Source organism: Meleagris gallopavo, chromosome 22 (genome assembly GCF_905368555.1).
Source record: "Meleagris gallopavo chromosome 22, MGAL_WU_HG_1.1, whole genome shotgun sequence".
Lineage (NCBI taxonomy): Eukaryota > Metazoa > Chordata > Aves > Galliformes > Phasianidae > Meleagris > Meleagris gallopavo.
Genome location: NC_139425.1, coordinates 843257 through 869027, shown reverse-complemented (window position 1 = coordinate 869027; position 25771 = coordinate 843257). Strand labels below are relative to the sequence as shown.

The window sequence follows — 25771 nt, the reverse complement described above, 5'->3', positions numbered from 1 at the left end:
CATTAATGCAGTATTTTGCACCCAGGGCTCTAACCACTTACTTTCAGGATACTTTACTTTGGATTTAGTTTTGGACCCAGCTGAGGTGCATGTGCAAGCTGAAGTCGTGCCATCACACTTGAACTTCATCAGAATGCTTTCCAATAAAAACCAATTGCAGCTAGCGTTTAATTTGCTTAACTAGTTTAATCACTTTTTTTGCTTTGAAGATCCTGAAAATTTTATTTTTTGTTTGGATTTGATTTCCAAAACGGGTACAATTTTTGTCCAGCATCTTGACTGCAAGCTACAAAGTGGATTCTCAGTCTCAGTGAACCTTTCCTTAGCTTGAAATGAGCTCAGATAGAGTTTATGAATCTGGAAATGGCTGTGCTCAATTTTAAAAGCGTGTTATTGACTAAATGCCTTGTTTAGGAACTTCCCCTTAGTTTAGTCCCATATTGACAGAAGTGAAAGCTTAGTATAGTTACGCCTAAAAGCATAACTGTCACTTTAGACCCTTCTTGAGCCAGGTAGGATTTTTAAGTGATTTGTGTTCAGATGACATCTACTCTTGCTTGAACGTAATCAAAATATTGCTTGTTAGATGACAGATGCTTTCAAGGAATAGGAAGCATAAATTGTTAGAAATCTCTCCATCTTGTTAGTGCATCTACACAGGAAGAGAGAGGATTTTGTGTCCACAAGTACACCCTCAAGTAAATGATGTCATGAACAGGCTTTGGTTGGGTGGAATCATAGAATGGCCTGGATTGGGAGGGACCTTAAAGACCCTTGAAGAGCTTCTGCCCCTCTGCTGTGGGCTGGCTGCCCAGGGCTCTGTCCAGCCTGGTCTCAAATGCTGGGTATGGGGCTCCCACACTGTTCTAGGCAACAGTGCCAGAGTAGGCAACCCTCTGAGTAATTAATTTTCTCCTCACTTCTAACTTAAATCTCCTCTCTTTTAGTTTAAAGCCATCCCCCTTGTCCTGGCACTATCAGACTGCATAAACAGGAGGGAGACAGACTTCTTTTAAGCTCCCCTTGGGTACTGGAAGGAGCTGCACTGAAGTCTCCCCAGAGCCCTCACTTCTCCCAGCTCCCTCAGCCTGTCTCCATTGTAGAGATGCTCCAACCCTCTGGGCATCTTCATGGCCTTTTCTGGACCTGCTCCAGCAGATCAACATCTTTCTTGTGCCAGCGGCCCCAGGGCTGGGCACAGCACTGCAGGCAGGCTGTCACAGGGGCAGAGCAGACTGGGACAGTCCCCTCCCTGCCTGCTGGCCCCCTTGTTGATGCAGCCCAGGCTGCAGTTGGCCTTTGGGGCTGTGAGCATGCAGTGCTGGCACATGTCTGGCTTCTCATCCGCCGAGGCAGAGCAGATAGCCTCCGTGCTGTTCAGATAACCACGAAGTTTTAAAACTCAGGGGTTTATTCTTGTCAATTGAAGTGCATTTGCAGCTGGGAACCTTCCTGACACAAAAATAAACATGAGACTTCTGCTGGAAAATGAGGCCTTCTGGAGGTGTTGCCTCAAAGCATCCAATGCTGTCCTATGCTGCTCAGTGGCTGTGTGCTCACAAGCATGCTCTTTTGATTCCTCTTTGAGGCAGAGGTATAGGGGTGAATGTAGGCTTTCTTTATATCCATGGATCTGTATATCAGGCATGATACAGAAAACATTTTGTTGCTATTTTTAATTACCTTCCAAAAGAGATGTAAACAACTATGAGTAATTTCTCAGGGTGTCCTGAGAGCTTTGTTTCATTGTGCCCTGGGTAACAGCACAGCCAGTGCTGCTTCCCAGTGGGTAGGCAGTGTAATCCCCTGGTTTCATCCTGCTGCCTACTGAGTCTATTTTTTTTCAACAAACCCCTGACTGCTGCCATTTTCTAATGGATGTTAACCTGCTTGTACTGGAGACTTCTATGCATGTGGTTCTGACCCGTGCTCCTGCAAGATCTCTGGCTTTGTAAGTGCTGTGGCTGGGGCAGTGAGTGGGGTGTTCTCAGGGCACTGAACTGTCACCTGAAAGCATGTTCTGGAGCAGCACAGTGCAGAAGTGGGGGGAGGTTGGGCTCTTGATGGTTTTCTTTGTTCTCATTTTTATTTACTTGTTTCTTATCAGTTAATCTATGAATAAATTCTTTGTTCTCCTTAAATTTTTTATTCATGCACTTGCCATTTAACAATTTCATTTCAGCTGTTGTTGATAATCTGACCTGTTAAGCTGGAATTAACATTATTAATAGTTGGCAAATTCTTCACCAACACATCAATGATTCCTTTAAAATTTACATCTGAGTGACTGTACTAATATGTGCACAAGACTAGTAAGGAAAGACTGATTGTGTCTCGTGGCATTTCTGTCTGCAGAGCTGTATCCAGGCTGGCTTTAGTTATAATCAGGGATACCCTGCTACAGTCATACATTTCTCTGTACATCAGCTGCATGTGCTTGTTGTGGATGTGCTGTGGGAATCAGGGTCTGAATGCCCCTGGCTTTTACAGCTGGGCCAGGATTTTCTTGACCAAGGTACCATTTTGCTTCCCACGTACAACTTCTTACATCTCCAGAGTTTTGTCTGCTGTCGTGAAATTGTTGTTAGTGCTGCTGATAAGAGCTAGTAAGCTCTGCAAGACAGATAATCACAGTTACTACCAGTAATGTTAACGTGCTGTAGTTAATGCTGCATTTTAACACACTCGTTACTGTTGCTTTAGGTCAGAGGTCCAGCTTAAAGTACTGGTATGAGAAGGAGTGGTTGAGTAATGGCCACATGCATGGCTTAGCGTTCTTGGAAGAAAATTACTCCCACCAGAATGCCAAGAAGATAGTAGCCACTCACCAGCTTCTTGGCGATGTGCAGAGAGTGATAGAAGTTCTGCATGGACTGCAGCTGAAGATGAGCATATTGAAGTAAGCACTCTTTAAGTATCAGTTGATATGTTCTCAACGTGAATTAGATCTCAAGACGTAGAAAAATAACAAGAAATTCAGACTGACTTTTGTCTTTCTCTGCAGATGGACGTCACTGTAGTTTGAATTGCTAATGTTGTCTTGGATAAGTGTGGTGGGGGGTGTAAACTGACTGTGTGAAGAAGAGTTGGGAAAATAAGAAAAAACTAACAGCAGCTTTTCCTAAAGCACTGAAATAGAGCAGTAGCAATTAGAGCACAGTTTATAACCATGGCAATGTTCTTAAAACACTTACTGCTCTATCTAGTAATTGTAAATCTTAGCTGTTTGAGGAGAAGTTGTCTCTTCTTTTAGCATAATTTGTTGCCCTGTAGAGGAAGAACACTTGGACCTTCAACAGTCTGTGTATCTCAGTTCTGTGCAAACATGGTACTCCAGAAACAAGAACCAGCACCAACGTTGTTCGTAATCCCTGTAGAAATCAGTAGGTTTCTGTTTGAGGTCATCCTTGGTTCTGATGACTGAGAAGTTTTTCTCATCCACATCTAGCAGTTTCAAATTGATTGAATAACATTTATAATTTATTCATTGATAATTTGCTCAACAGGAGCTATTTAGGAAACAAAGCTTGGAGTGTTTCCACTCTCTTTAGTCTTTTTTTTCCCTTAAGTTTAATCTGTGGAGTTGCAGTAATGGCAGTGGCAGTGTTTGGCATGCTTAAAGCAAGAAGGTGCCAGTTGTAATGCGAGGTCTTGCTGAGGTGTCCTTAAGTCACATCTGGAAGTACCTTTGCCTTGGGGTGACTGGGACGTAAATATCCTAAGACCAGTCCATAAGCCTTTTCTTCTTAAATAGCAGTGCTTTAGACTGTGATTTCTCAGTTGTCAGTTGAGATTTGCCTAGTGTTGTGGTCTGGAGCACTGGACAGGTATGTGATGGTTGTTACAGGCCTTGCTCACTTTTCTCTTCCCACCCTGAAGTTGTTGTATGGTCTGGTTCCCTTAAAGATGGGTGTTTAAAGATGGCTGCTCCTTGTTGGAGCCTGCAGCCCCAGTTTTTGATCATTGCATGAATCAAAGTGGATTTAAAAAAAAAAAATAAATCAAAAAATCACTGAATTAGAATGGTTATATTGTTGATGCAGATCTGCAGTCTGGGAGAGATGATCTCACAGTCGTGAGGAGGGTGTTGCTCAGTATTCTAAGCAGCTTGCATGGGATCAGAGGCACTGTGGCAGGTTTGGTGCCAGCCCTCAGAAGGGAGCTCAGGCATTCAGCATGGGAGCACCCACACTTGTGTAGCTGCTGTGTCATCTGCCAGCCTTCTGCCTTGTGCAAAGGATCCCTTGCTGCTTTGCTCAGCAAAGAGCCCCTTTAGGTACAGAATGTCTGGAGCTGGAGCAGAAGCTCTGGTGAGTGAGCACTTGGCTTTGCCTTTTCTAGAAGTGCATTCAGGATACCTCACCAAGGGTGTGACAGCAAACAAATGCTGCTTGTTACATGTATGTAATAATCTGATAGCTGGCATAAATAATGCTCAAGAGTTATTCCATATTAGTCAACTTGAAAACAATGGAAATGAGAATTTGTATAAAGGGCAGCTGGGGGGACTGTGACATGTTGGCACATCAGGTGATCTTTCTCCCAGTAATCCCATGGGTGTTCAAAGGGAAGTTAGGTGTGAAGGAACTAATGAAGTACTACTACACCCACCCCAAGTCTGCCACTGTTTTTATTTGACAGTTATACAAAATCAGTGGATTGAATTCTGAAGCTTCTTTGGGGGGAACTGCAGGCAAAAATCTGAAAGTGAGCGATTGGAGGGGGTCTTGCTTCACTGGTATAGAAATACACTTTGTATTAATGGGTATCTTTCAGTTTGAGCGTGCTTGACTTACCTGTTTAAAATACTTCTAAAGCTGTCCCCATGAAAATGGGTTAATGCTGTTATCAAATTACAAATAAGGAGGCAAATCTCTGCCTTTGAGGGCAACGTTGGTGAAGTTTTACATTCGCATCTTTGAAGTTTATTCTTCGCCTTTTCCTTAATGCCAACGCTTGCTTCGTGTACCATGTGAGAGAAATGAAAACAGTGAACCTGACAGCACTGATGATGCGCGGTGGAGGTCAGGGAAACTACCGTATTTCATCTTATTTGTGTTTTTGTTGATTCTGATGACTGAAGTGTGTAGTATTGCAGGTGTTCTTGCTTGATTCCTTTAGGTGGTAATGCAGCCTACTCGGTCATCTTAAGCGTAAGTGTGGTGGATGTCTGACTCCTTTTATGTTTGAACAGAAATAAAGAACACCCTGACCTAAAGCTCTGGTGCCATCCGTGGAAGCACATTACGGTGGATGAAAAAATCCATACGAAACACATCATTCACATTGAAGAAAACTGTTGCAAAGAGGAGACAACGAGTTATAGAACTTGGAATGGGACAGCTGAGAAACCCTCGGCCATTCCTTCTGTGGAGGAATCCTACATCACGAGTGAACACTGTTACCAGAAACCTCGGGCCTACTACCCTGCTATAGAGCAGAGGCTGGTGGTGGAAACGAGAGGTGCAGCCATGGATGAGGGTGTAAATAGAATAAGGGAAAATGGGGATGACGTCCTGTCGGAGAGGCTCGGCTGGAATCTGGACCGAGAAATATGTAAAATGGAAAATGAATCCAAACACAACTACTCCAAGGTATTTATATTAAAATAACCCTCTCTGAGAGAGAATGTTTGTCTGGCAAAGTGCAGAAGTCATTGTCCCTTTTAATGGTCTTTAATTTATCTGTTTTATTTTTTTCCTGTCACAATGCTAAATTTAGGTTGCTGGTGCACATATAAATAATAGATATAATCATCTCCACCATTTCATCCCAAAAATTGACTTCTGGATTTTAAATCATTGGTCCATGGAGTGTGCACTGTAGTCTGCCAGCACCTTGTTGCTCTTTATCTGTCTTAGTGCAGATAAACGCCAGGGAGAGAGCAGGGCAAGGTATATGGTACTCTGAAACACATTGCTGTTGCAGCTTTTGGTTATTACCAGCTTGTTCTTGCATTTATTTAATAATTACATCAATTAAATTTATTCCACATTCTTCAGTGTGGCAATGTGTAAATAAGTAGCCTGTAGTGATGGTGAGGAATAATCATCACTGAGTAGTTCAGTTCTTTTCCTGCTGAAGCACTCACAGAAGTTTTCTGCTTCTAACAGTCAGTTAACATTTCAGCTCCATTAGGTCTAGCAAACTTGCAGCGGGGGCCTCTCTGCATTGCAGTGTGCAGATGGGCTTCTCTGAGATGCTGTCGGGTCTTGAAACACAGTCTGACAAATGTTGGAAGGCCTCAGGGGAAGTACTGACCCCCCTGGTTTTTGGATGAGAGTGCTGTTTAGCTTTTATTTTATTTCAAAAGAACATGTAAGTCACGTTCTTTCTGATTTCTCTGTCAAATCCATTGGGAAGGCTTTTTGTTTCCCAGAAAGACTTGTTGTCAGCGTTTTGATCTCTTAAGAGTCTTTTTCTAAATCCTGTCACATTTCAGAAAAATGACGGAAAAAAGCATGGGAAGAATGATCTGCTGACACAGTGCAGTCAGGCTTGTTAAGTTGTCTAGGTGTTTTGATGGAAGTTAGAGAAAAATTGAGATTAGATTCCTTCAGGAAGAGCCCCTCCTTGCCGTAGCACAGCTTGCTCTTTGCTTGGTTACTGTTTGTTTGGGCAGGTGGCTTGGCTGGGTAAGGAACTGGCTGGAGGGCTGGGCCCAAAGAGTGGTTGTGAATGGAGCTAAATCCAGCTGGAGACCTGTCCCAAGTGGTGTTCCCCAGGGCTCAGTGCTCTTCAGTATCTTTATTGACAACCTGGATGAGGATGAGGACATTGAGTGCACCTCAGTAAGTTTGCAGATGACACCAAGTTGGCTGGAAGTGTGGATCTGCCTTTGGGTAGCGAGGCCATACAGAGGGATCTGGACAGGCTGGAGAGCTGGGCTGAAGCCAATGGGACGAGGTTCAACAGGGCCAAATGCTGGGTCCTGCAATTTGGCCACAACAACCCCAGGCGACGCTACAGAACTGGGGCGGTGTGGCTGGAAGACTGTGCAGAAGAAACAGACCTGGGGGTATTGGTCAACACTGGGCTGAACATGAGCCAGCAGTGTGCCCAGGTGGCCAGGAAGGCCAATGGTATCCTGGCTTGCATCAGAAATAGGGTCATCAGCGGGAGCAGGGCAGTGATTGTCCCTCTGCCCTCAGCTCTGATGAGGCCCCACCTCCAGTACTGTGTCCAGTTTTGGGCCCCTCACTACAAGAAAGACATTGAGGCCCTGGAATGTGTCCAGAGAAGGGTGACAAAGCTGGTGAAGAGTCTGCAGCACAAATCTTATGGGGAGCAGCTGAAGGAGCTGGGATTGTTCAGTCTGGAGAAGAGGAGGCTCGGGGGAAACCTCATTGCTCTCTATAACTGCCTGAAGGGAGACTGTAGTGAGCTGGCGGTCGACTTCTTCTCTCATGTAACAGTGGTAGAACTAGAGGGAATGGCTTCAAGCTCTGCCAGGGGAGATTTAGGCTGGATATTAGGAAATACTTCTCTGAAGGAGTGGTCAGGCACTGCAATGGGCTGCATAGGGGGCTGGTGGAGTCACCGAGCCTGGAGGTGTTCTAAGAACGTTTGGATTTTGTGTTGAGGGATGTGGTTTAGTGAGAGCTATTGATGATGGGTGGGTGATTGGACTGGATGATCTTGTAGGTCTTTTCCAACCTTGTGATTCTGTGTTTAAAGGAAAATTCGTGGTGTTCTCCTGGACACACAGATTTAGTGCAGTGTCTTCCAGCAGGAAGTTTGCAGGAAGCGAGCTGCAAGTATCATTTACAGCTCAGTGTTACCTTCCCAGAATAAGGTGCTGGAGAAGCTGCAGAGATGAGGTCTTAACAAAACAACTATGAGTGCCCGTTGTGGATCTGCTTTTGCCTAAACTCCCTTCACATTTCTGTACTCTCTTTTTGTGTCTCTCTGTCTCCTGCTAGCCTAAAATTTGTGAAGCCATTAGCTTGGGTCACTGTGGGGATGCAGACAGCCTGCCTCACCAGTTCTACATCACTCACAAATATTGACATTTGTATTTCTGCTAGGTAAGAGAGCCTGCGTCTAAGAAGGCCTCTCCGGAGGAAGCTATTGAAATGAAACTGCTGGAAAAGGACAAAGAAGGGGTTGTGAACTCACAGCTGCAGTGGCAGCTTAATCTTTTAGCTCATGTGGAATCTCTGCAAGATGAAGTCATACACAGAATGGATTTCATTGAGAAGGAGCTAGATGGTAGGTAGCATTTTTCTGTTTAAACAAACCCTGCATTTTGTTCAAAACATGCTGGCTGTAGGTTTACTTCTGCAGACCTATGGAGTGATGAGCATTAAGCTGCGAGATGTACTGCACTGAGTAATAGAAAGCAGACACTTGCGGTGCTTGGAAGGTTTGAAAACAGAATTGAAGATCAAGTTAATACCATAAAGAATTTAATTCAAATAAAAAAATCCTGCTTGCATCATCTTTGAATACTTGCATCCAGCAATGTAGTGGAATGTTTTTCATATCTTGTTTCTGTTGTCATTTTCCATAGTGCTTCTGTGTCTCCAAACTTCGCTGTTCTTTGGGGCTTGCTGGCTGTTCTGGCCTCTTCTATATGGCCTCCCCAGTGTCTCCTGGTCGATTGTAGACAGTTCTCCTTTCTCTTTTTTTGAAGGGTGTGGGTAGAAGGGACACGCTCTCCTTGACCTCACTCTTCTGACCAGTTTACTGCCTTATTTTTCACATCCCTTACCAAGTGCAGTTCCATCTGTGCCTTGGCTTTGCTCATCCTATCTCTGTTCATCCAGACAACAACCCTGTGCTCTGCTCAGCACACCTCCCTGCTTCCACTACCTGCACATTTCCTTCTTACCCCTCACTTGGAGCAGTGTGTCCCTGCTCAGCCGTGCTGGTTTCCTGCCTCCTCTGCCTGATTCCTTATGCTGGGGGATGAAGAGCTCTTGTGCTCTCAGGCTGGTGTCCTTAAGAGATGCCAGCTCTGCTCGGCTCCTCTGCACATGAGGACAGCTTCCCAGGGGATCTCATCCAATAATTCTTTAAACAGCTGGAAGCTGGATCTTCTGACGTTCAGGGCCCTGTCTTTACTTCTTGCCAGGTCCATATTCCTTGAGATCTCAAATTCCCTCACACCATCATTGCTGCAGCCCAGACAAACTCTAATGTGAACCTCATTAATGATTTATTTTACACTGGTGAGCACCAGATCTAGTAGTGCTTCAGCACTGGTTGGTCTGTCCAATGCCTGGACCAGGAGGTTATCCTATATGCACCCCAGGGGTCTCCTGGATGATTTGCAGCCCACTGTGCTGCTTTCCCAGCAGAGGCACTGGGTGGTTGAAATCTCTCACTGGGATGAGAGACTGAAAAAGTGCAGTGCCTATTTTAGCTGGAGCAAGAAGGCTTCATCCTCAGACTGTCTGATCAGGTGCCCATAGTTGACCCAGCTGCCAGATGTCCTTTGAGCTCCTGGTTTTTAACCCTGAAACTCTTGACCTGAGCATGGCTGTTCCTCAGAGGCAGCTCTTTGCAGTCTGCCCACCTCTTAGCATGGGGCAGCTCCCTTGCCCTCCTGTCCTGCCTTTCTCTTCTATAAAGCCTGTAGCCCTCCATCTTGGTGCTCCCACTGTGCAGGTTGTCCCACCACATTTCTGCAATAGCAGTTCTGTCATTGCTTTCTGACTGTGCTTTCTGACTGCATCCAACCCCTCCTGCCCTGGGTGTCCTTGATTTCAGGACCCTCCTTGCACACCACGTCTCCTGCTTCCCTGCAGAAGGTGTCTGCACTGGAGCTGATTGTCTCAGAGGTTGCAATTCTTTATCTTACCAGTCAGTTCTTTTAAGATCCCATCATAAGGCATTCCAATAGCATGAACTTCCTAGCACCACTTGGTGTCGTCTCTCACTACTTTCTCCTGGGAACATCTGGGTTTTGTCCTTTAAAACTTCCCCTAAATGTTGAATTGGTTGTTCAGTATCAGGAGCTCTTCCTAATGATGGATAGGAGTCTGGCATCTCAGCGCTGTTAAATCTCTGCCTACATGTCTCAAGATTGACGATGGATGTAAAGATCTCGTTCTGTGGCTCACAGCAACCTATGTGAGAGCTGAAGGAATGTCCCTTCTGTTTCTCTTGGCAGTTTTGGAGAGCTGGCTGGATTACACGGGGGAGTTGGAGCCACCCGAGCCGCTCGCCCGCCTCCCACAGCTCAAGCACTGCATAAAGCAGCTGATCACGGACCTCAGCAAGGTGCAGCAGATCGCGCTGTGCTGCTCCACGTGAGACCAGGGAGTGCTGGGACTGCAGAAAGCGCGGCGCTGGAGCGTCCGACGTGGAGAGCTCTGTGTATTTAAATGAAGTTAGCATGCTGGTTGCATGTGATGCAGATTGACTTCAGGGATTTGCGAAGAGGCGCTGCTCAAAGAACAGCCAAAAGGTTATTTTATCTCATAATTCCGGGGCTATTGGGCAATTGTAACCATATGGAAGATCGTAACAAGATATGTTGTCTTCAAAGGTTGGGTGTTGGTTGATTAAATTATAATCAAATTTTCACTCCTTACGAGTTGCTCATGGAAGAGGTAGACTTCTCGTAATTAAATTGACTAAAGTTGTGCCACTGAAGAACAGAGTTCTAAGAGCCAAAAATGTTCAGTTGACAGGTTGTAAATAACTTTGCATAGTTTCAGTGACTTGTGTCATGTTTTATTCCTTCTGGTTTATGCGTAATGCACACTGTATTTAATCATTAGGAAATGTTATAACGTTTTTCAGACCTAGTAAGTACGAATGCCCAGCTCCCAGCTTAGGGCTGCCAGGAGCCCAGCCGGCATCGGTCACAGCAGGAGGCCGCAGCGCACTGCACTCACGTTCAGGATAAATGGTTGTTTCCAATTCTGACCACTGTGTCACCCACACAGTGCTGGGGCTGAGCCTCCTGCCGAGCTCCGTGGTGGGGCTGTGCTGCCCTGCAGGGGAGGAGGGGCTGCAGTGGGCGTCGTGTGGCCTTCTCCCATTTCTTAACAGTTGCCATTCCGGTTCTATTTTGCAATGTAGACTTTTTTCAACGCTCGGGACGTGTTCATTGTAAAGACTTACTATGAATGTGTGGTTTTGGGAATCAGTTTGTTTTATATTTGTGTAAATAAAGCCTCGATCTATGCATGAGGTACTGTCCTGAGAGGCAGCGAGTGGGTTGTTATCTTAACAGTGTGTGTTCACGAGTTCCCTTTTCTACCTTATGTTTTAATGTCCTGGTTTGTATTACTCTGAAGCAAGGTGAAGGTGCTGCGTGGATTCAGGTGCGTTGTGCAGTGCTTGAGGCAGTGCTGTCTGTATCAGAGGCATCGAGAGCCTTTCTGCTGTGGATCAGCACTCCGTCAGCAGCACTGCAGCTTCACTTTCCTTCCTACCACAGCTGGGGTCACCATACAGAATGGTGAAGGTGATTTTCCATGGAGAGGGCGTCCTAAAAGAGCTGCATTGTGTGACAGTGCTGCCGAGGGTGGGATTGAAGCTGCACCGAGCCCATCGTGCTCATTTACTGCGAATGCTAATGATTTACTATGGAAACTCCTACAATAATAATTCTAACGTTATCTACGCAGGGAATGATTTAATCGGTCCCTGCAGGAGATGAAGTAACAGGGCTTCTCTAGGTGGTCACTGTGGCTTTGTGCAAAGAGTCATTTCAGGGAATAATTAGTCTCTGTTTCATAGTACGAGCTGGTACATAATGAGCACAACATGCGGACAGCAGAAAAATGAACTTCTCTGTAACGCAGTTGGAATCAGGCTTACGTGGCACTGAGGATCCACTTCACCCTTTGAAGATGAGCGCAGTGCTGGGCTGCTCTCACTGCTGCTGTGACCCCCAGCTCCCGGCTGCCCTGGGGCAGGGCAGGAGGGCTGCGGGCAGCTGTGAGGGTGTGGGGCTGTCGGGAGAAGGGCCGTAAGGGGAGCTCTGTGAGGCCTGCAGCAGATGCTCCCACGTGGGATGAGCATCAGTGCAGCACCACGGCTGTGCTTGGAGGTGTGGGAGCAGTTCCTGAGCTGACAGCTCTCCTCAGAGCTGAACTTCTTTCCCAGCGACTGCTTTCTGTGCGTTCACTTTGAATGTTGGCTGCGCCGGTTGGTTTTTGCTCAGGGCAGTACTGAGGAGATGGGGGGAAAGAGGGCTGTTCTGATGGGTGTGAGAGGTGGCAGATCCTGGGCTGGTTCTCCTGCAGCGCGGCCAGGGAAGCAGCCCTCGCAGGTAAAGACTGAAAGTATTTATTTAAACTAGACTAGCATTTCTCATGTTCAGGAAAGGTTCTTTATTGTGCTTTGGATTCCTTTTGTCCCTGTTCCTGTAAGTTTCCACATCGTTATTTCGTAGCCTGGGCCAGCCGTTGGGTCTGGCAGGTCACTTTTGTGTTCTTTAAATCACTGGTAAGTGAATGCAACGTGGAGCCTTGATGAAATGAGCAAACATTGCACTGTGGATACGTATTTGTCTTTGTTTATGCACTATTAGAACTGAGGGCGCTGTATATAGGATTTTGCTTTGGAGCAATATTTGCAAAACTTGAAAACTTCTGTATCTTGGTGTTTGGAATAAATAAATAGGTTTTTGTTGGTTAAGTCTTAGCGATGTCTTTGTTTCAATTAATGATTCAATAAAATAACTTTGGTTCTGTTTGTGTCTGTGGTCAAAACCACTCATGGCATCTGGAAAGCCTGCTGCTGCTGTGTGAATGATGAGCCGTGTGCAGTGACAGCTCCGCTGCCTACAGCGTTCCTTGCAGGTATTTAAAATCTAGGGGAATGGGGGAGATTGAGATCTCTCTCCCAGATGGGTGATGGCAGCAGATGGGGGGCAAAAGGGGTGGAGCTGAGCAGGGCTTCTGGGCAGCCCCTGCCTGTGGCTGCACCTGGGGAACCGAGAGTGCGCTGGGGCTGCCTGAGCCCAGCAGTGAGACATGAAAATGGAGAGAGCAGAGCGTGTCGGGGGCAGGAAATGGGTCGGGTGCTGCCACAGCAGCCTCTGTGAGCTCTGAAAGGGTAGAGCAGAGGTTTCCAGGCTCTGTGCCACTGCTGTGTGCAACGAGGGGCTGCTGCCAGCTGTGCCACTTCTCTGATGCGTTTACACCACCGCTGGGGTTTGGTGGGGCACTGCTGAGTCGTCCCTTCTCCCGCATGGTCCTCCCACAGAACTTTGGTTGTAGCAAAGCTGCCCGAGCTGCAGGGCTGCTCTGTGTGCCTCAGTGCGGTGGTGCTGAATTTACCCCCCCTATGACCCTTAAGTAAGAGATTACAGACAGGTGTTGCTGTGTGCCCTGCACAATCCTTTTTAATGGATGAGTTAAAGCTTTAAACGTGTCTGTGGGGTGAGGTAAGGGCGGCTTCCTGCCACTGCTGTGGGGCAGGGCTGCTCCACTCGTGCTGAGGGGCTCTGGGGGCCCAGGCTCTGTGCTGCACGGAACCCCACATGTGCTGTGGGGCTGTGCTTCTGCATGGGCTCAGCCTGCAGCCCTGGCCTCCCAGCTCCTGCAGCACTGCACCGCTGTCAGCGTGGCTACCACCAGGTGTGTGTGCCCTCACTGCAGGGCCACAGCCTGCGCCCTCTGGGTGCTGCTCAGGGCCCAGCAGCCCATGGTGGGGGCAGACCTGGGTGCCCATCCCGGGGGCTGTGGCGGCTGTGCCCTCAGCTGCTCTTCACGCCCTTCCCCGCAGGACCAGTCTCTGGAGCCACACCATCAGTCAGCAGCAGGTAGGAGCTGATGGCTTCCCGTAGGCCCAGGCTGATGGGGGAGTCCTCCTCCCCTTCCCCCAGAGGTGGCACAGCCTCTGAGAGCAGGACGGAGCTGTGGGGCGGACGGGGCGGTCAGCAAGCAGCGCCCAGCCCCAGGGGACCGCAGCCCCCACAGACAGCTGTCCCCACCTGTCAATCTTGTCCCAGTTGAGCGTTGGCTTCTTCACCACGGCGGGCCGGACCAGGGCAGGCGCTGCCTTTGCCACCTCCATGACACAGGGCTCCCTGAGGGTGCAGCACAGGCCCTCCCCGCACTCTGCATGGGGATGGCAGCATCAGCGCGGTGCTGCACTGACCTGCGGGCACCGGGCCGACCTCTGCTGCTCCCTACCGCTGTAGTGGTCCACGAGGTCGTGCAGGCTGGGGAAGGTGAGGCGGGGTGAGATGTAGAGCCAGCCGTTCTCCAGGCGGTGGATGCGGTAATGCGTGACTGCATCCCATGAGGCGAGCTCAGTGCGCCGCACCGACAGTGAGAAACCGCCTGTGGGTGTGAGCGGGGCAGGGGGCTGAGCTGCATGCAGCCCCACTCAGCCTCCGGCTCCAACAGCCTCACTTCCATCAGTGGGAGCACCCGCACCTCGGGGACGCGGGGCTACCAGGATGGGCACTGTCCAGTGCTCCCCTCCCACAGCACCAGGATGGCAGCAGTGGGAGTGCAGCATGGCAGAGCAGCTAGGAGAAGGGCTCAGCCTGGGGGGTGCCCAGTGGGGTCCCCTCGTGGTTGCTGTGGGGCTCCGTGCCACGAGCAGGGCCCCTTTCATCTCTGAGGCTGAGCCTCTCCGCTTAACCAGCGGCTCCAGGAAGCTGGTTTGTTGGTTCGTTGGGGCCCTTTGGTGGAGGAAGAGGTGCAGCACAGAGCAGAGCAGCGGCAGCAGGAAGCGGCTGTGCAGGGCAGCCCGGTGCCACCAGGTGTGGTGGCAGAGCAGCCCCGCTCTGGGCCTGGCTCTTAGCACATGGTGTGGAGGGGCTGGGAAACTCCTCACACTGAGGAAGGGGCACGGGGATGGGCCCTGGCAGCACCTTGCACGGGTTCTGGGATGTTCTCAGAGGCCCATCTCTGTCCTGTGTGCAGTGGTGCTGCTGGATGCTGCCATCTTGTCCTGTCCCACTCCATCGCACGAATTCTGCCTGTGCCCCATTCCACTCACCCTATGGCTTCCTGTCCCCAGCACTGCGGGGCCGTGCTCACCTCTCCGGGTCTGACTCTCACGGATCAGGAAGGCTCCGCTGTGGTTGCCTGGCTGCAGCAGCAGCTCCTCCGCTTTCTCCCGACTCACGCCCTCATACAGCCACCTGCACGGCAGTGACAGAGCTGATGCACCTCCTGTCCCGGGGATGGGGACAGAGACAGGGACAGGCGGGTGGCTCCGCAGAAATGCCTATGGGCTGCATGGCACCCGGCTTCAGGTATGGAGCATTGAGACTAAGACACCATTGTCACATCCCCAAGCTCAGTTCCAGTGCCAGCAACGGGCCTGGAGGCGTAGGTGCAGCAGCTGGGACAACCCACGAGTTTGGGGTGTCCCGGCTGACCCCCCCACGTGTCACCCTGGGCTGACACCCACCTGTGCCGCACTTTGGCCACGCAGCTGCTGGGGATGAGGCACTCCTTGCCGGACACCTGGGATGCCACCAGCCACCACTCCCCATCCCTGCAGGGAAGGGGGAGGTGATGTCCTGTGGCTGCAGGGAGGGGATCCCTACGGACACGGGGATGGGTGCCAGCAGTGCCCGCTGGGTGCAGGACTTACTCAGAGAGGACGCGGAGCTGCTCGCCCATCCTCAGCACAGCGGTCGCGCCCGCGCCGGAAGGGAAATCACACAGGGCGAGCGCCTGGAATCCGCCCGGGGCTGCCTGTGTGGGCAGCGGGGACGGTGCGGGGACGGCGGCCAACGGTGCGGCGCTGAGCGGCTTCTCCCGGCTGGGTAGGATCCCCATCCCTCGCCGCACTGCGGGGTCAGCACGCAGCCCCGACCCCCGCCCGTGGATCCCACCGGCTGGAAGGGAAGGACGGGGCTCGGTCCGGCACGTCCCCGGTCTCGTCCGTGGCAGAGGCAGAGGGGCCGGGACCAGCAGCCACACACACCGCGGTGCCCGCATCAGGCTGAGGGCTGCGGGCACCCATCCCAGAGCGGCGTCAGCGTCCCATCCCCGGCACAGCGGCTCCGAACCGGGCGGGGCACGCGGAGCTCCGGGACGGGGCCGAGCTCCTCTGGGAGCCTTTCGAGGAAACGGCCTCGGCCCCGGAACGGCCTCTGGGGAGCTGCGGCCGCGGCGGGCGGGGGGCTCTGGGGACGGGCGGCCCACGTTGCCGCTCCACCCCGTCCCGGGATCCCCTGGATGTTGGGCCGCCCTGTGCTCCGAGCCGCCGGCGCCGAGCGGAGCGGGGCACCGCACGTGGGCTCCTCGCCCGTGGGGAGGCACGGCCAGAGCCGCTCCGTGACCCGACCCCGCGGTCTGAGCCCGCGCTTCCCGCTGTCACCCACCCGGGGTCACCCCCCTACCTGCCGCTCACGGCCGCCTCCATCGCGCCGGGCTCCTCGGGGCCGGGCGGGCGCCGAGTATCCCGGCGTTCGGGCGCGGGGCTGCGACCGGCCGCAGCGGTGCGAAGCGACGAGGCCGGGCTCCGCGGGGCGGCTGCGGCGCTTCCTGTGCCGGTTGCAGCGCGGCGCAGCGCGGTTCTTCTTTTCGCTCGGCGCCGCCGCGCAGCGCAGCGCAGCCCCGCCGTGTGCGGGAGGGACGGCGCTACGGAACGGCGCGACCGCCGGCAAAGCGCAAACGGGTCCCGCTGCCCCCGGCACGGCCTCGGCGCCGCTCTCTGCCCCCGGCCGCGCTCACATCCTGCCGCCCCGTTGTGCTCCGGCGGTTTCTGGTCAATGCAAACCGCCGTGTCGGTGTGAAGTGCGCACGGAAAAAGAACGGCGCGTATACGAAAGCGGCCCCAGAGGGCTTTGGGCTTTTGAGGCTTTTTGGGCTTCGGGCTTTTTGGGCTTTGGGCCGCTCCGCTCCGCTCGGTCAGCGCCGGTGCGGCGCCGGCGGCACGCGGGCCGGGCTGAGGGCTGAGCGGGTGCGGCAGCGCGGGGCCTCGCCGGTGCTGCGAGCGGAGAGGCAGGAGGGGGGCAGAGAGGGAACCGCGGGTCGGCCCGGGATGCAGCCTCAGGTCCGGCAGAGGAGAAGGGCCCCGTACCCACCCACCTCTATCGGTTCCCCCACGAGTTACGACAACAGATGCGCGGGGGGAAAGAAGCTGCTGCGGTCACTCCAGCTTCCTCCTTGAAGCCATCACCGGAGTCGCTGCCGTGTCTCGAAAGCCCCCGGGGGCCAGACGTCCCTCCCCACCTCCCGCCCGGGGCCGCAGCGCTCGCACGGCTTTAATCAGAAGGAAAAGCGCCCAGCGCCCACTCGGAGCTTCCCAGGCGGCATCCGCCCCGCGTTCGGCTCGGCCGCCCGGCTGCCCCCGGCACGGAGCGGTGCCCGGCAGCGCAGGGAGAAGCAGCGCGGCCCTCGATCCACCGCGGAGCCCCGGCAGAGCTGTGCCCTTTAGCAGCCACGGCAGCAAAGCTCCCTTCTTCCTTATCTCCCTTTCAAAATGCCGAAATCTCATCCGTTTGCTCTCCCGGGCTCCATCCCGCCAGCCCCGCGGTGCGGTTGTTTCCTTTTGCTCATTTAATGCTGTGTTTGTGTTCCCTTCAGTGTGTATTTTCATGAGGGAACTCGGGGAGGAATCACTTCTACGTGCCGCTGCCCTCGGTGCAGCCGTCCGGCAGTGATGCCTGCTGCGACTCCTCTTACACATTCAGCACTTGCAATTAGCAGTGATTAATTTTTTTTCACCTGGCATCCGAGGGCTCGGCCTGCCCTCCCCCCAACCAGACCTCACGCTCACCCTGCCGGGCAGCTCCTCCTGTTTCTCACCTTTCAGACAGTTTGTACTTCTGGAAAACACTGCATCTCAGTGGGAGTTCCCCACGTGTGAACCGGAGCTCACCCCAGGCAGAGCCGCAGACCAGGACCAACCTGAGACCAAAAGCTTCACCGCTTCTCAGCCCCAGATACTCCCCGTGAGCACAAGCTGGCTGTCATCTTGAGAGCAGAAACTGGATCTGAGAAGCAGAAGATGAATGGCTGTTCTCAGTACTGCTCTGTGCACACCTGGCTGGATGCACACAGTTACAGAGCCAGCAGGGCTTACCCTGCGTTCTGCAGCACCCTCTGCTTTGTCCCTGCAGGACAACTGTTGAGCAGGACAGACAGCCGCAGCACTTGCTGCCTTTGGAGGCAACTCTGGGTGGCAAACCGAGAGCTGGAAGATCAGAGTCAGAGCTGGAAGTTCCTCTGTGCACTCAGGCACAAACCCGCAGCGATGCCCGCAGACGTCCCTGCCCCAGGACAGCCCCAGGACGGCCAGGGCTGCCCTGCCAGGCCGGGCTGTGCCTCTCACAGGGAACACCGCAGCGCAGGCCCTGCCAAGAGAAACACGGTGAGCAGGCAGGGTAACAATGAAACTCAGTTATAGCTTTATTTGATAACCGGTACAAAGTCCCCCTCAGGCAGAGCCTCCCGGTCCTATTCCCTACCTGAAATGGAGCAGAACATGAGCGTGACCCTCGGGGGAGCTGCCTCCCAGTGAGTCAGGACTGCTCACCTGGTAAGTATGGATGTTTTGCTCGTCTATCGAGACCTGCAGCATCCTGACCACTCATCCCTTTTCTCCCATTAACAGCCAGACCCTGGCACACAGCAGGCATTTCCTTCCTGCTCTCTGTGACCCAGACAGATGCAAAAAGGCAGCAGAACTGTGAATTCCACGAAGATAATGAACAGTACCTGCACAAAGGCATTCACTGCTCAACTGCTGGCCTGAGTCACACGGACACGGCCTATGGCAGTCACTGACATTCACTGGCATTGCTTGAGCCTCAGCGAAGTCTCTGTGCAGACACCCTGCCTGGGGATGGCAGCAGTGAGAGGCAGAATTGGCAGTGCAGGAGATGGGGGGATCTCTGGATGGCGAGGGGCACTGCTGTCCATTCCACAACCTACTTGATGCTAAAGATCCCCCCGTGCCAGGGCAGAACAGTGACTATGCCTTAACTGCACTCGGCTCCCTGCAGGCAGGACAGCCTGGAGGCCAGAGCTGCTGCACTTTAATCCCTTGTACTCTGATGAATAGTGCACCTCGGTTAGTGTTCACTTGTTAATTGCTTTGCCCTTTCAGGAGGCTCCGGTAAGAAATCACTCTGCTCCTTCTTAACACACATACAGAGATGAGACCACAACAGTATTTCTGACTGTTGGTTTTCCCACAGCTGCTTGGCATGCCACGAATCCTGGAACACAAAGACCCCCTGGTGGGCTCCGTGCTCCAGGCACAGCTCTGCCTCCAGTGCTTTGAGCGTCATATCATCATGGTCTTGCTTTCCCATGTCCCACAGATGCCATTCCAACTGCACCACAAGGGTCCTTTAGCAGAAGCACAACTAGAAAGCAATTCTAAAACCTCACAAAGCCACAGAAATTATATATAAATGAACAGGGGAAACAATGGCTGTCATCTGGATTGATATACAGCACAGACAGGAGATGGTACCAGCATGTACAGTAACGTGATTTACTAAGACTGCAGAATGTTAAACGGGTTGTAAAGAGGCTCTGATACCAAGGGCATACAGAAAGGACCAAAGTAATGCCAAGTACAGACTACTAAGGAGGTGGCAGCTCAGATGGGCATGCACAAGTTAGAGAGAACAGTTAATGCCACGTTGTATGAAATGCTAGATTCTGAGTGGGTTCAGTGGGGCGAGTGGAATTGTCTGAATCCAGAAGAGGGACTCCTGCTTAACAGGATACTTCCATGGTTTGAGGTGCATCCTGGAGATCAATTCCATCTGGGGTTCCAGCACTGCCTTCACCATGGTTGCTGGCGTGAGACCGGCTGCGGATGCTCTCCCCGGAGCCCACGCTAGATGAGGAGTGAGTACGTGAGCGCATCAGCCTGGTCATACTAGCTGCTGGCACTGCAAGAGAGAACAAGAGCAGGACTTACAAAAGGAGGAAGCTCACGGGCTCAGAGCAAGTACCATGGTCACCAAAGTATGTATTGCTGGGTAAGCGCAGAAAGAGCTATACCCTTAGGAAGAAAACTCATTCTTCATTGCCAAAATTAAGTCTTTGCACGTCTAAAGCAAGATGTTTAAGGCCCAATTTCAAAAGGTCCAAGGTGAGCAAATGCCAGAAGTGTAACTGATCATTTGCAGGCGCAGTCACGGTGAGTGTGTGCAAACCAAGGCAGCTGTTGTACAAGTGACCTTTTGAAAGTCAGTCTCGTCACTCTTGAAAACCACAGAACTGAAATCATGCAACAATCAACAAAATACAAATGAAAGGTGAAAAACCATAGCAAACACGCTGTACGATGGATCAGCCTAGCCCAGAGCAGGCCAGCAGGACATGCTGAGACGGAGCAATGCACCCAAAGAATCATTCAACTCAGTACACAGACTTGGGCCAAGGCAGATGCACAGTTGAAGGTACCTGACTCAGTGCTTAGGTGGCTGAGCTGCACATAAGGGACTGGAAACAACACGAGACAAGGAAAGGGATGAATACAGGAAAGAGCCAATTAGTTGCAGAGCATGACCACCAGCTGCACTGCTCCTGGGATCCCTAGCTGCTTTCCCTTCCACTCCCAGCTCACACACTACGCTGTAGCTCCCGCTATTTGAGAAAACAGCTGCTAATGAGCATCTCATCAAAAGTCTACCTGGCTCAAATCTCTCCAGTGATGTTAGCTGAAAGCTGCAGTGCACTTGGTGACCTTACCTCCCCACCACTGAAACACAACTGCACAGTAGAGACAAAATTTTCCTGAGGTGGGGAAACTGCAGTATTATTCCGCAGTTCTGAATACTGAACAGAAATTCTTGCCTTTCCTAGAGTTGATAGCATCAGATTCCAGCTACGAGCAAGGCTTTACTTTCCGTCTGCAGTGTCAGCATGGATACATCCAACCATTTCAGCCAACAAACAAGAAACAAGAAAGGCTGTTGGAGAGTTGGTCTGTGCAGCTGTAGAGGTGACAAGCTGCTGAGCTATTGCTCTGCTCTTAGGGGAGGACCTGCTGGCCCATGCTTAGCACTCCTGCACAGTCTTGCCAACCAAAGCTGGTAAAACAGCTCTGGGACTAGCTACAATTTCCAGAAGTAGAAAATTACCACTTATCCTTCCCCTGTGCTACACATCCTGTTGACAAGAGATCTGACTCCCAAAGTCCTGCTGACATCTCCACTCTGATGACAGCACTTGCTGACTCTATTAGCACTAGGAGCACAAGAGACTTGAACATGGAAACGTTCTCAAGCTTGTGAGATTAATGGGGCTTTTTCACACTACGTCTTCCTCTAAAGGCTCAGGCTCTTCTGGACAGGCTCGGAGAACAAGACTGCCCCAGTATGCTCACGCCAGCTACACACAGCACTAGGGAAAAGGACAGCTCTCTTTGAGCCCTGACACCCATGAGCTGGCAAAGAATCTCTGGCCACATGGAGGTCAATAGGAGCACCACAGTGCCCATGCTCAGTGGTTACTAGCCATGGGAACCAACCCTCCTGTAACTCTAACTTTTGAAGGTCTACCATCAACAGAAGGGATCTTCTAGCCCTGGCCCCTGGCAGGCAAGGCAGAGCTGTGCCAAGGGGCCTGCAATGGAGACAGAGTTATTAAATGCACCAAGAAGCTCTTCTCCTGAGAACCTCAGTCTCTGGAATACCAAGGGCAAGTGAACTCAGGACACGATGTCTTTCGTCTCCATGCACGGGGAGGAGCCACAGGGCAGAACTCTCACATACCCATCACAAGCATGAGGCTGTGCTAACTCCTTCCCCTTTGGAGAAGGTGGCACAGAAGATGTCTGAAGATTTGCTGTCCTTGCAAGCACACTTCTCTGAACAAACATAGATTTACAACATTTTATCAACACCAGCAACCAACCAAAAAGGGTGGTGCGGATTAAACACGCATAAGGGAACAATACTGACTCGTTAGCAGTAGTTGATTTTCCAGCACGGATGGATGTCCTGGCAACCACACTAACTTATGAGTGGGGACACAGATGCCAATGGGCTCAGATGGACCAAAAAGGCTGAGTTCCCCTCAGAAAAAACCCACTCCAAACCAGAAAATTGCCTTTGCCACTTACTGTAGCCCATTCCCTGCACAAAGTACTTGAAGGCTTCAGTCAGCTTGCCAGGCTGTGGAAACAGAAAAAGAGGCATTAGTGTGAGCAAAGTGAAGGGCTTTGAACAAATCAAATCCCATGGAGAAGCTGGGAGGTGTTTCTCACCTGAACCACCTGGGGCAGTCCTCCGCAGTCAGCCATCTGCAGGGGAAACAAAAGGACGCTGAGTCTTCGTCCCACCCCACGGCAACTGCAGGACGGGGCCAGCACTGCCCACCCATCTGGGCTGCACTGCCACACTAGGCACTTTTTTAACATTTCATCTCTAAAGCCAAAGCAAGACCCAGTGGTATGTTTTCTGGGGGCTTGCTGCTGAAAAAACTCAGCGTCCTGGGTGCTGCACTACCATGCAATCTCAGCCCATACTCTAGAAGCTAAGGAGTAACCCAACATCTGCTGCTCTTCCCACACCTGGTGTGTTACAATTCTATACATGCTGCACGCTGAGGAACTACAGGTGAAGATGGGGTGGACTGGTAGAAAGCTATGAAAAGGGATGATGTTGCTGGCAGTGAGCAGGGTCGAGACAGGGCACCTCTGCTAATTCTCATTAGATTAGTAGGGAACCAGGGATCCCCTGATGACAAACTCTTTTCTCCTGAGTCTGTCTCCATCCAGAGGAAGAACACAGCTTTAAGTGATTGTCCAGAAACCTCCTGAAGCTAAACACACGGAAGGCAAACATAAGTGGAGCTGGCTCACTAAAAAAAAGCATGTCTTTTTGCAGGCTGGGATGATTCTGGAATAGCACTCACCTTCAGAAGGGTAGTTTTGGTTGGATCAAGACGTGAATTGCATTCAACCTAAAATAAAAGGAGGAAAGAGGTATATAATATAACAGAAAACTTCAAAGAGTCAGAAGAAAAGCATGGGGCAGCTGTACCACCAGAGGCAAAGGATTTCCACAACAGAAGCTTCTCCAAAGCCAGAAAGGACTGACCAAGAAAGAAGATAGCGGGGTAGGAAAGGAACAGTGAATGAAGATGCAGGGAGGAAAGGCAGGTCTTCTAATCCACTGGACCTTGTGACAATAGAACATGACCGTTCAGAGAGATGGGGATGTGAATTAATGGGAAAGCATCCCCAACATCTGACTCCCCTGGGCTCTAACAGCAAAACTGGGAGAGAAACAGAATTCTGAATTGTGCAGCATGGAAGGAGATCACAATTCCCCAGCCAGGCAAGGAGCCCATGGCCACCTCTTCTGTGTAGTCCTGCTGTCAACAGTGAATAGGTGGGGACCTATAGGAACAGCAGCTCTAGAGCAGGAGATCCAGAAGATCCTATCCCCTCTGACAGCTGTAGCTGGGAGGCAGTGAGAATCCTCAGGGATATCATCCCAGTGAAGTCAAAACTTTGAGAAAATCTCTGATTTCTATACATTCCAGACTGGTGAAAAGGCAGGAGGCCACAACGAGAGAGGGCCCTGAATCAGTTCTCCATGCACAGCTCTCAGGTCCGAGCTACTGCTTTAGAAAATTCCTACATTCTTCCAAGCTCCTTAAGGAAACTTCTTCAACAAGCCCCCGGCCTCCACACGATCTCCTGCTAAAGGGCACCACAACCCCTCTGCACTGGGCCAAGTCACATCTGTAATTATGCTGGAAGGGAAGTGGTTATTGGTGTCTGCAGAGATAACAACAGGAAGGAGAAGCTACTGGCTGTTAGTTTCCCTGTGACATGGTGTTCTTGCAGAGTTCTACATTACCCGCCACAACAGAGTCACAACAGCTTCTCTTTAAACCTCAAGTAGCCTCAGTATAACAGCAGAACAGCAACTCATGAATCGAAAACTGAACTCCAGGCAGCACCCTGGAAGATCTCAGGGAAACATACAAGTTCCTGAAAGGGGTCTCCAATGTTTGCTAAGCACGACACGTGGGGCACAAGTACTCTTATCACTCAGATCCTCAGATCAGAGCTACCCCGCAGGGCTGTCAGGTCTCCCCAGCCTCAGCTCTCCCACCAATGGCTGACTGTTCTCAATAGATGGGGGGAGAAAAAAAGAGCTTTGGACAAAGAGAGACTTTCTGTAGCTAGTTCTGGGCAAGCTGAAAGCACTGCTGGGTAAGACTGTTTGCTAAATGTTCTCTGGGTTAAATGTTATGTTTGTGTACGTACCACTGCTTCCACGGCAGGCGAATTGTCACCAACCACTAGCAAGGCAGGGCACCTGGAAAAAGCCCAAACAGAAACGTGTTACCTACACTGATTCCAAGGGACTTCTGAGAAGGCTGAGGTCTGCATATCAACAGCCTTATGCAATGTTAGCAGTGCTAAGCAAAATCCCTGCATGTCAACACAACACAGCTTTTTATTTTCACCAAAACCTCCTCCGTGGCTTGCACATCCCCTCCATGCACACCAACTATCACTGCTGCTGCACAAGTGTTAAAGGATGGACCTAGGGCTGGTAGAAGCACCCTCCCAGACAGCAGAGGGAGCGTGCTCTCTGGAATGAATGCCTGAAAGTTAGCAGTTTAAGAATAATGTCACCCAACAGAGTGCATTGCCTCTGAGGCTACCTACTGGTCAGCACCGTATTTTGGTTCAGATTTATGAAAGAAACATAAAAGATGCTGGAAACTTACATTGAAAAATATGATATTAAAGCCTCTGTTGACAAATCTGTGATTTCACGTTCATTTTTGGTACACGTTGTAATTCAAGAAGAGTAGTTAACATTCAATCTGATCAAGTGGCTTTAAGTTTACACGTGTATTATTCATTTACAGATGAGAAAGGGTAGGGTTAGAGATCCCAATGGACCAGATGGCAAAACTTATACTAAGAGTATCAGACCTCAGATCCAGTCAAGTACCTCCAACAGCCTGAGGGCCTATAAGCCAGTTTATAAGCAAAGAGACCTCAACTTTCACAGGAAATGAGCCTGCAGATTCCTGTGAGTCACTTCAGTGGGCAGTGCTCTGTGGTGTACAGCTGCCTGCACGACAGAGCAGGGACTAAGCAGGGAAATCCACCTCTTTCAGGTTAACCAAGATTTAGAGGGTTTGGCTGTGGATGCCTAAAATATCTGCTGTGTCTGACAGGAGCAGAAGTCCACACGACAGACCCTGTGCAGCAGTCTCTAGCCCAGCCCAGGCATCCTGCCTCAGCACTGCAATTTGCAGCCTTCATGTGCTCTACACACCGGAGGTGGTTTTCCTTTTTGCTTTCTTGGTTGGAACTTGAAAATTATACATCCCTTGCACTGGTAACCACTAATTCTCCAATGTCTGTCCCTTCTCAGCTGGACTTTGCATAGACTATCTGCTCTGTGATTCATGAGTCACTGCCAAGGTGGGAACTGTCACACCCTCCCCATGCCTGCATTGCCACCTCTACAAGAACTGTGCAGGTAACTTTTCTGAGCAGAGCAGGGCAGGGGAAGATAGGCAGCAGCAGCAGCAAATGAAAACCTGCCTAATTTTTCACGCAAAATAATCAAATTAATGGTTCAGCAAATACAGCAACTCCTCTGACCCCACATCCTAGGGAATCTCACCACGTTCTTACTGAAACGGCTTCCAGACACCTCTCTGCCTCTCTGGCTGACAGCACTGCAACAAAGCTTGTGACTGTCTTCCCAGCACTTGGGCTAGAGGGGCTCTCGCTAAGAAACAGCAATACCTTTTCTGTTGAAGGAACTGCATGGTAACTAGCCAGGCTGATTAACAGTAACTTACTTGAGTGTTTTTGCTGTATTTTCATTGACACCAATCACTGGTCTCTCAATTTCCAGGTCTCTGCGACTGGAAGACAA

General features: G+C 50.9%; 3 protein-coding genes across 17 annotated transcripts in view; 1 reads left to right on the top strand and 2 right to left on the bottom strand.

The window, feature by feature from the left end:
• The window catches only part of PHF20 (PHD finger protein 20), a 65419-nt gene extending 52819 nt beyond the window's left edge, over positions 1-12600 (top strand). For all 12 annotated transcript variants that reach the window (XM_085241722.1, XM_085241732.1, XM_085241731.1 and 9 more), the window contains 4 exons: positions 2704-2899; positions 5195-5594; positions 8028-8211; positions 10118-12600. In XM_085241722.1, the coding sequence (XP_085097848.1) occupies positions 2704-2899; positions 5195-5594; positions 8028-8211; positions 10118-10260 (923 nt within the window). In that variant the 3' untranslated portion in view covers positions 10261-12600. The remainder of the gene's footprint in view (positions 1-2703; positions 2900-5194; positions 5595-8027; positions 8212-10117) is intronic.
• Positions 12601-13283: 683 nt separating this feature from the next.
• On the bottom strand, positions 13284-18119 carry SLA2 (Src like adaptor 2). 3 transcript variants are annotated; one of them, XM_085241736.1, is made up of 9 exons: positions 17965-18119; positions 17688-17875; positions 16277-16641; positions 15523-15769; positions 15337-15423; positions 14961-15064; positions 14103-14252; positions 13901-14027; positions 13284-13823 (listed from the first exon to the last, which is right to left on the bottom strand). In XM_085241736.1, exons 4-9 carry the CDS (start codon positions 15708-15710, stop codon positions 13664-13666), a joined length of 816 nt encoding a protein of 271 aa, XP_085097862.1. In that variant the 5' UTR covers positions 15711-15769; positions 16277-16641; positions 17688-17875; positions 17965-18119; the 3' UTR covers positions 13284-13663. The 3 variants fall into 3 exon arrangements, with proteins under 3 accessions (XP_085097862.1, XP_010720533.2, XP_003211956.3); XM_010722231.4 differs by lacking the exon at positions 16277-16641; XM_003211908.5 differs by lacking the exons at positions 16277-16641; positions 17688-17875; positions 17965-18119 and having other exon boundaries at positions 15523-16254.
• Positions 18120-18266: 147 nt separating this feature from the next.
• The window catches only part of NDRG3 (NDRG family member 3), a 56352-nt gene continuing 48847 nt past the window's right edge, over positions 18267-25771 (bottom strand). The window contains exons 11-17 of one of the 2 annotated variants that reach the window (XM_085241733.1): positions 25695-25760; positions 24130-24181; positions 22764-22811; positions 22114-22149; positions 21970-22021; positions 20307-20345; positions 18267-19789 (exon numbers count right to left, since the gene is read on the bottom strand). In XM_085241733.1, coding sequence (XP_085097859.1) covers positions 19611-19789; positions 20307-20345; positions 21970-22021; positions 22114-22149; positions 22764-22811; positions 24130-24181; positions 25695-25760 — 472 coding nt within the window. In that variant the 3' untranslated portion in view covers positions 18267-19610. The remainder of the gene's footprint in view (positions 19790-20306; positions 20346-21969; positions 22022-22113; positions 22150-22763; positions 22812-24129; positions 24182-25694; positions 25761-25771) is intronic. The other variant, XM_085241734.1, reaches the window with a different exon arrangement.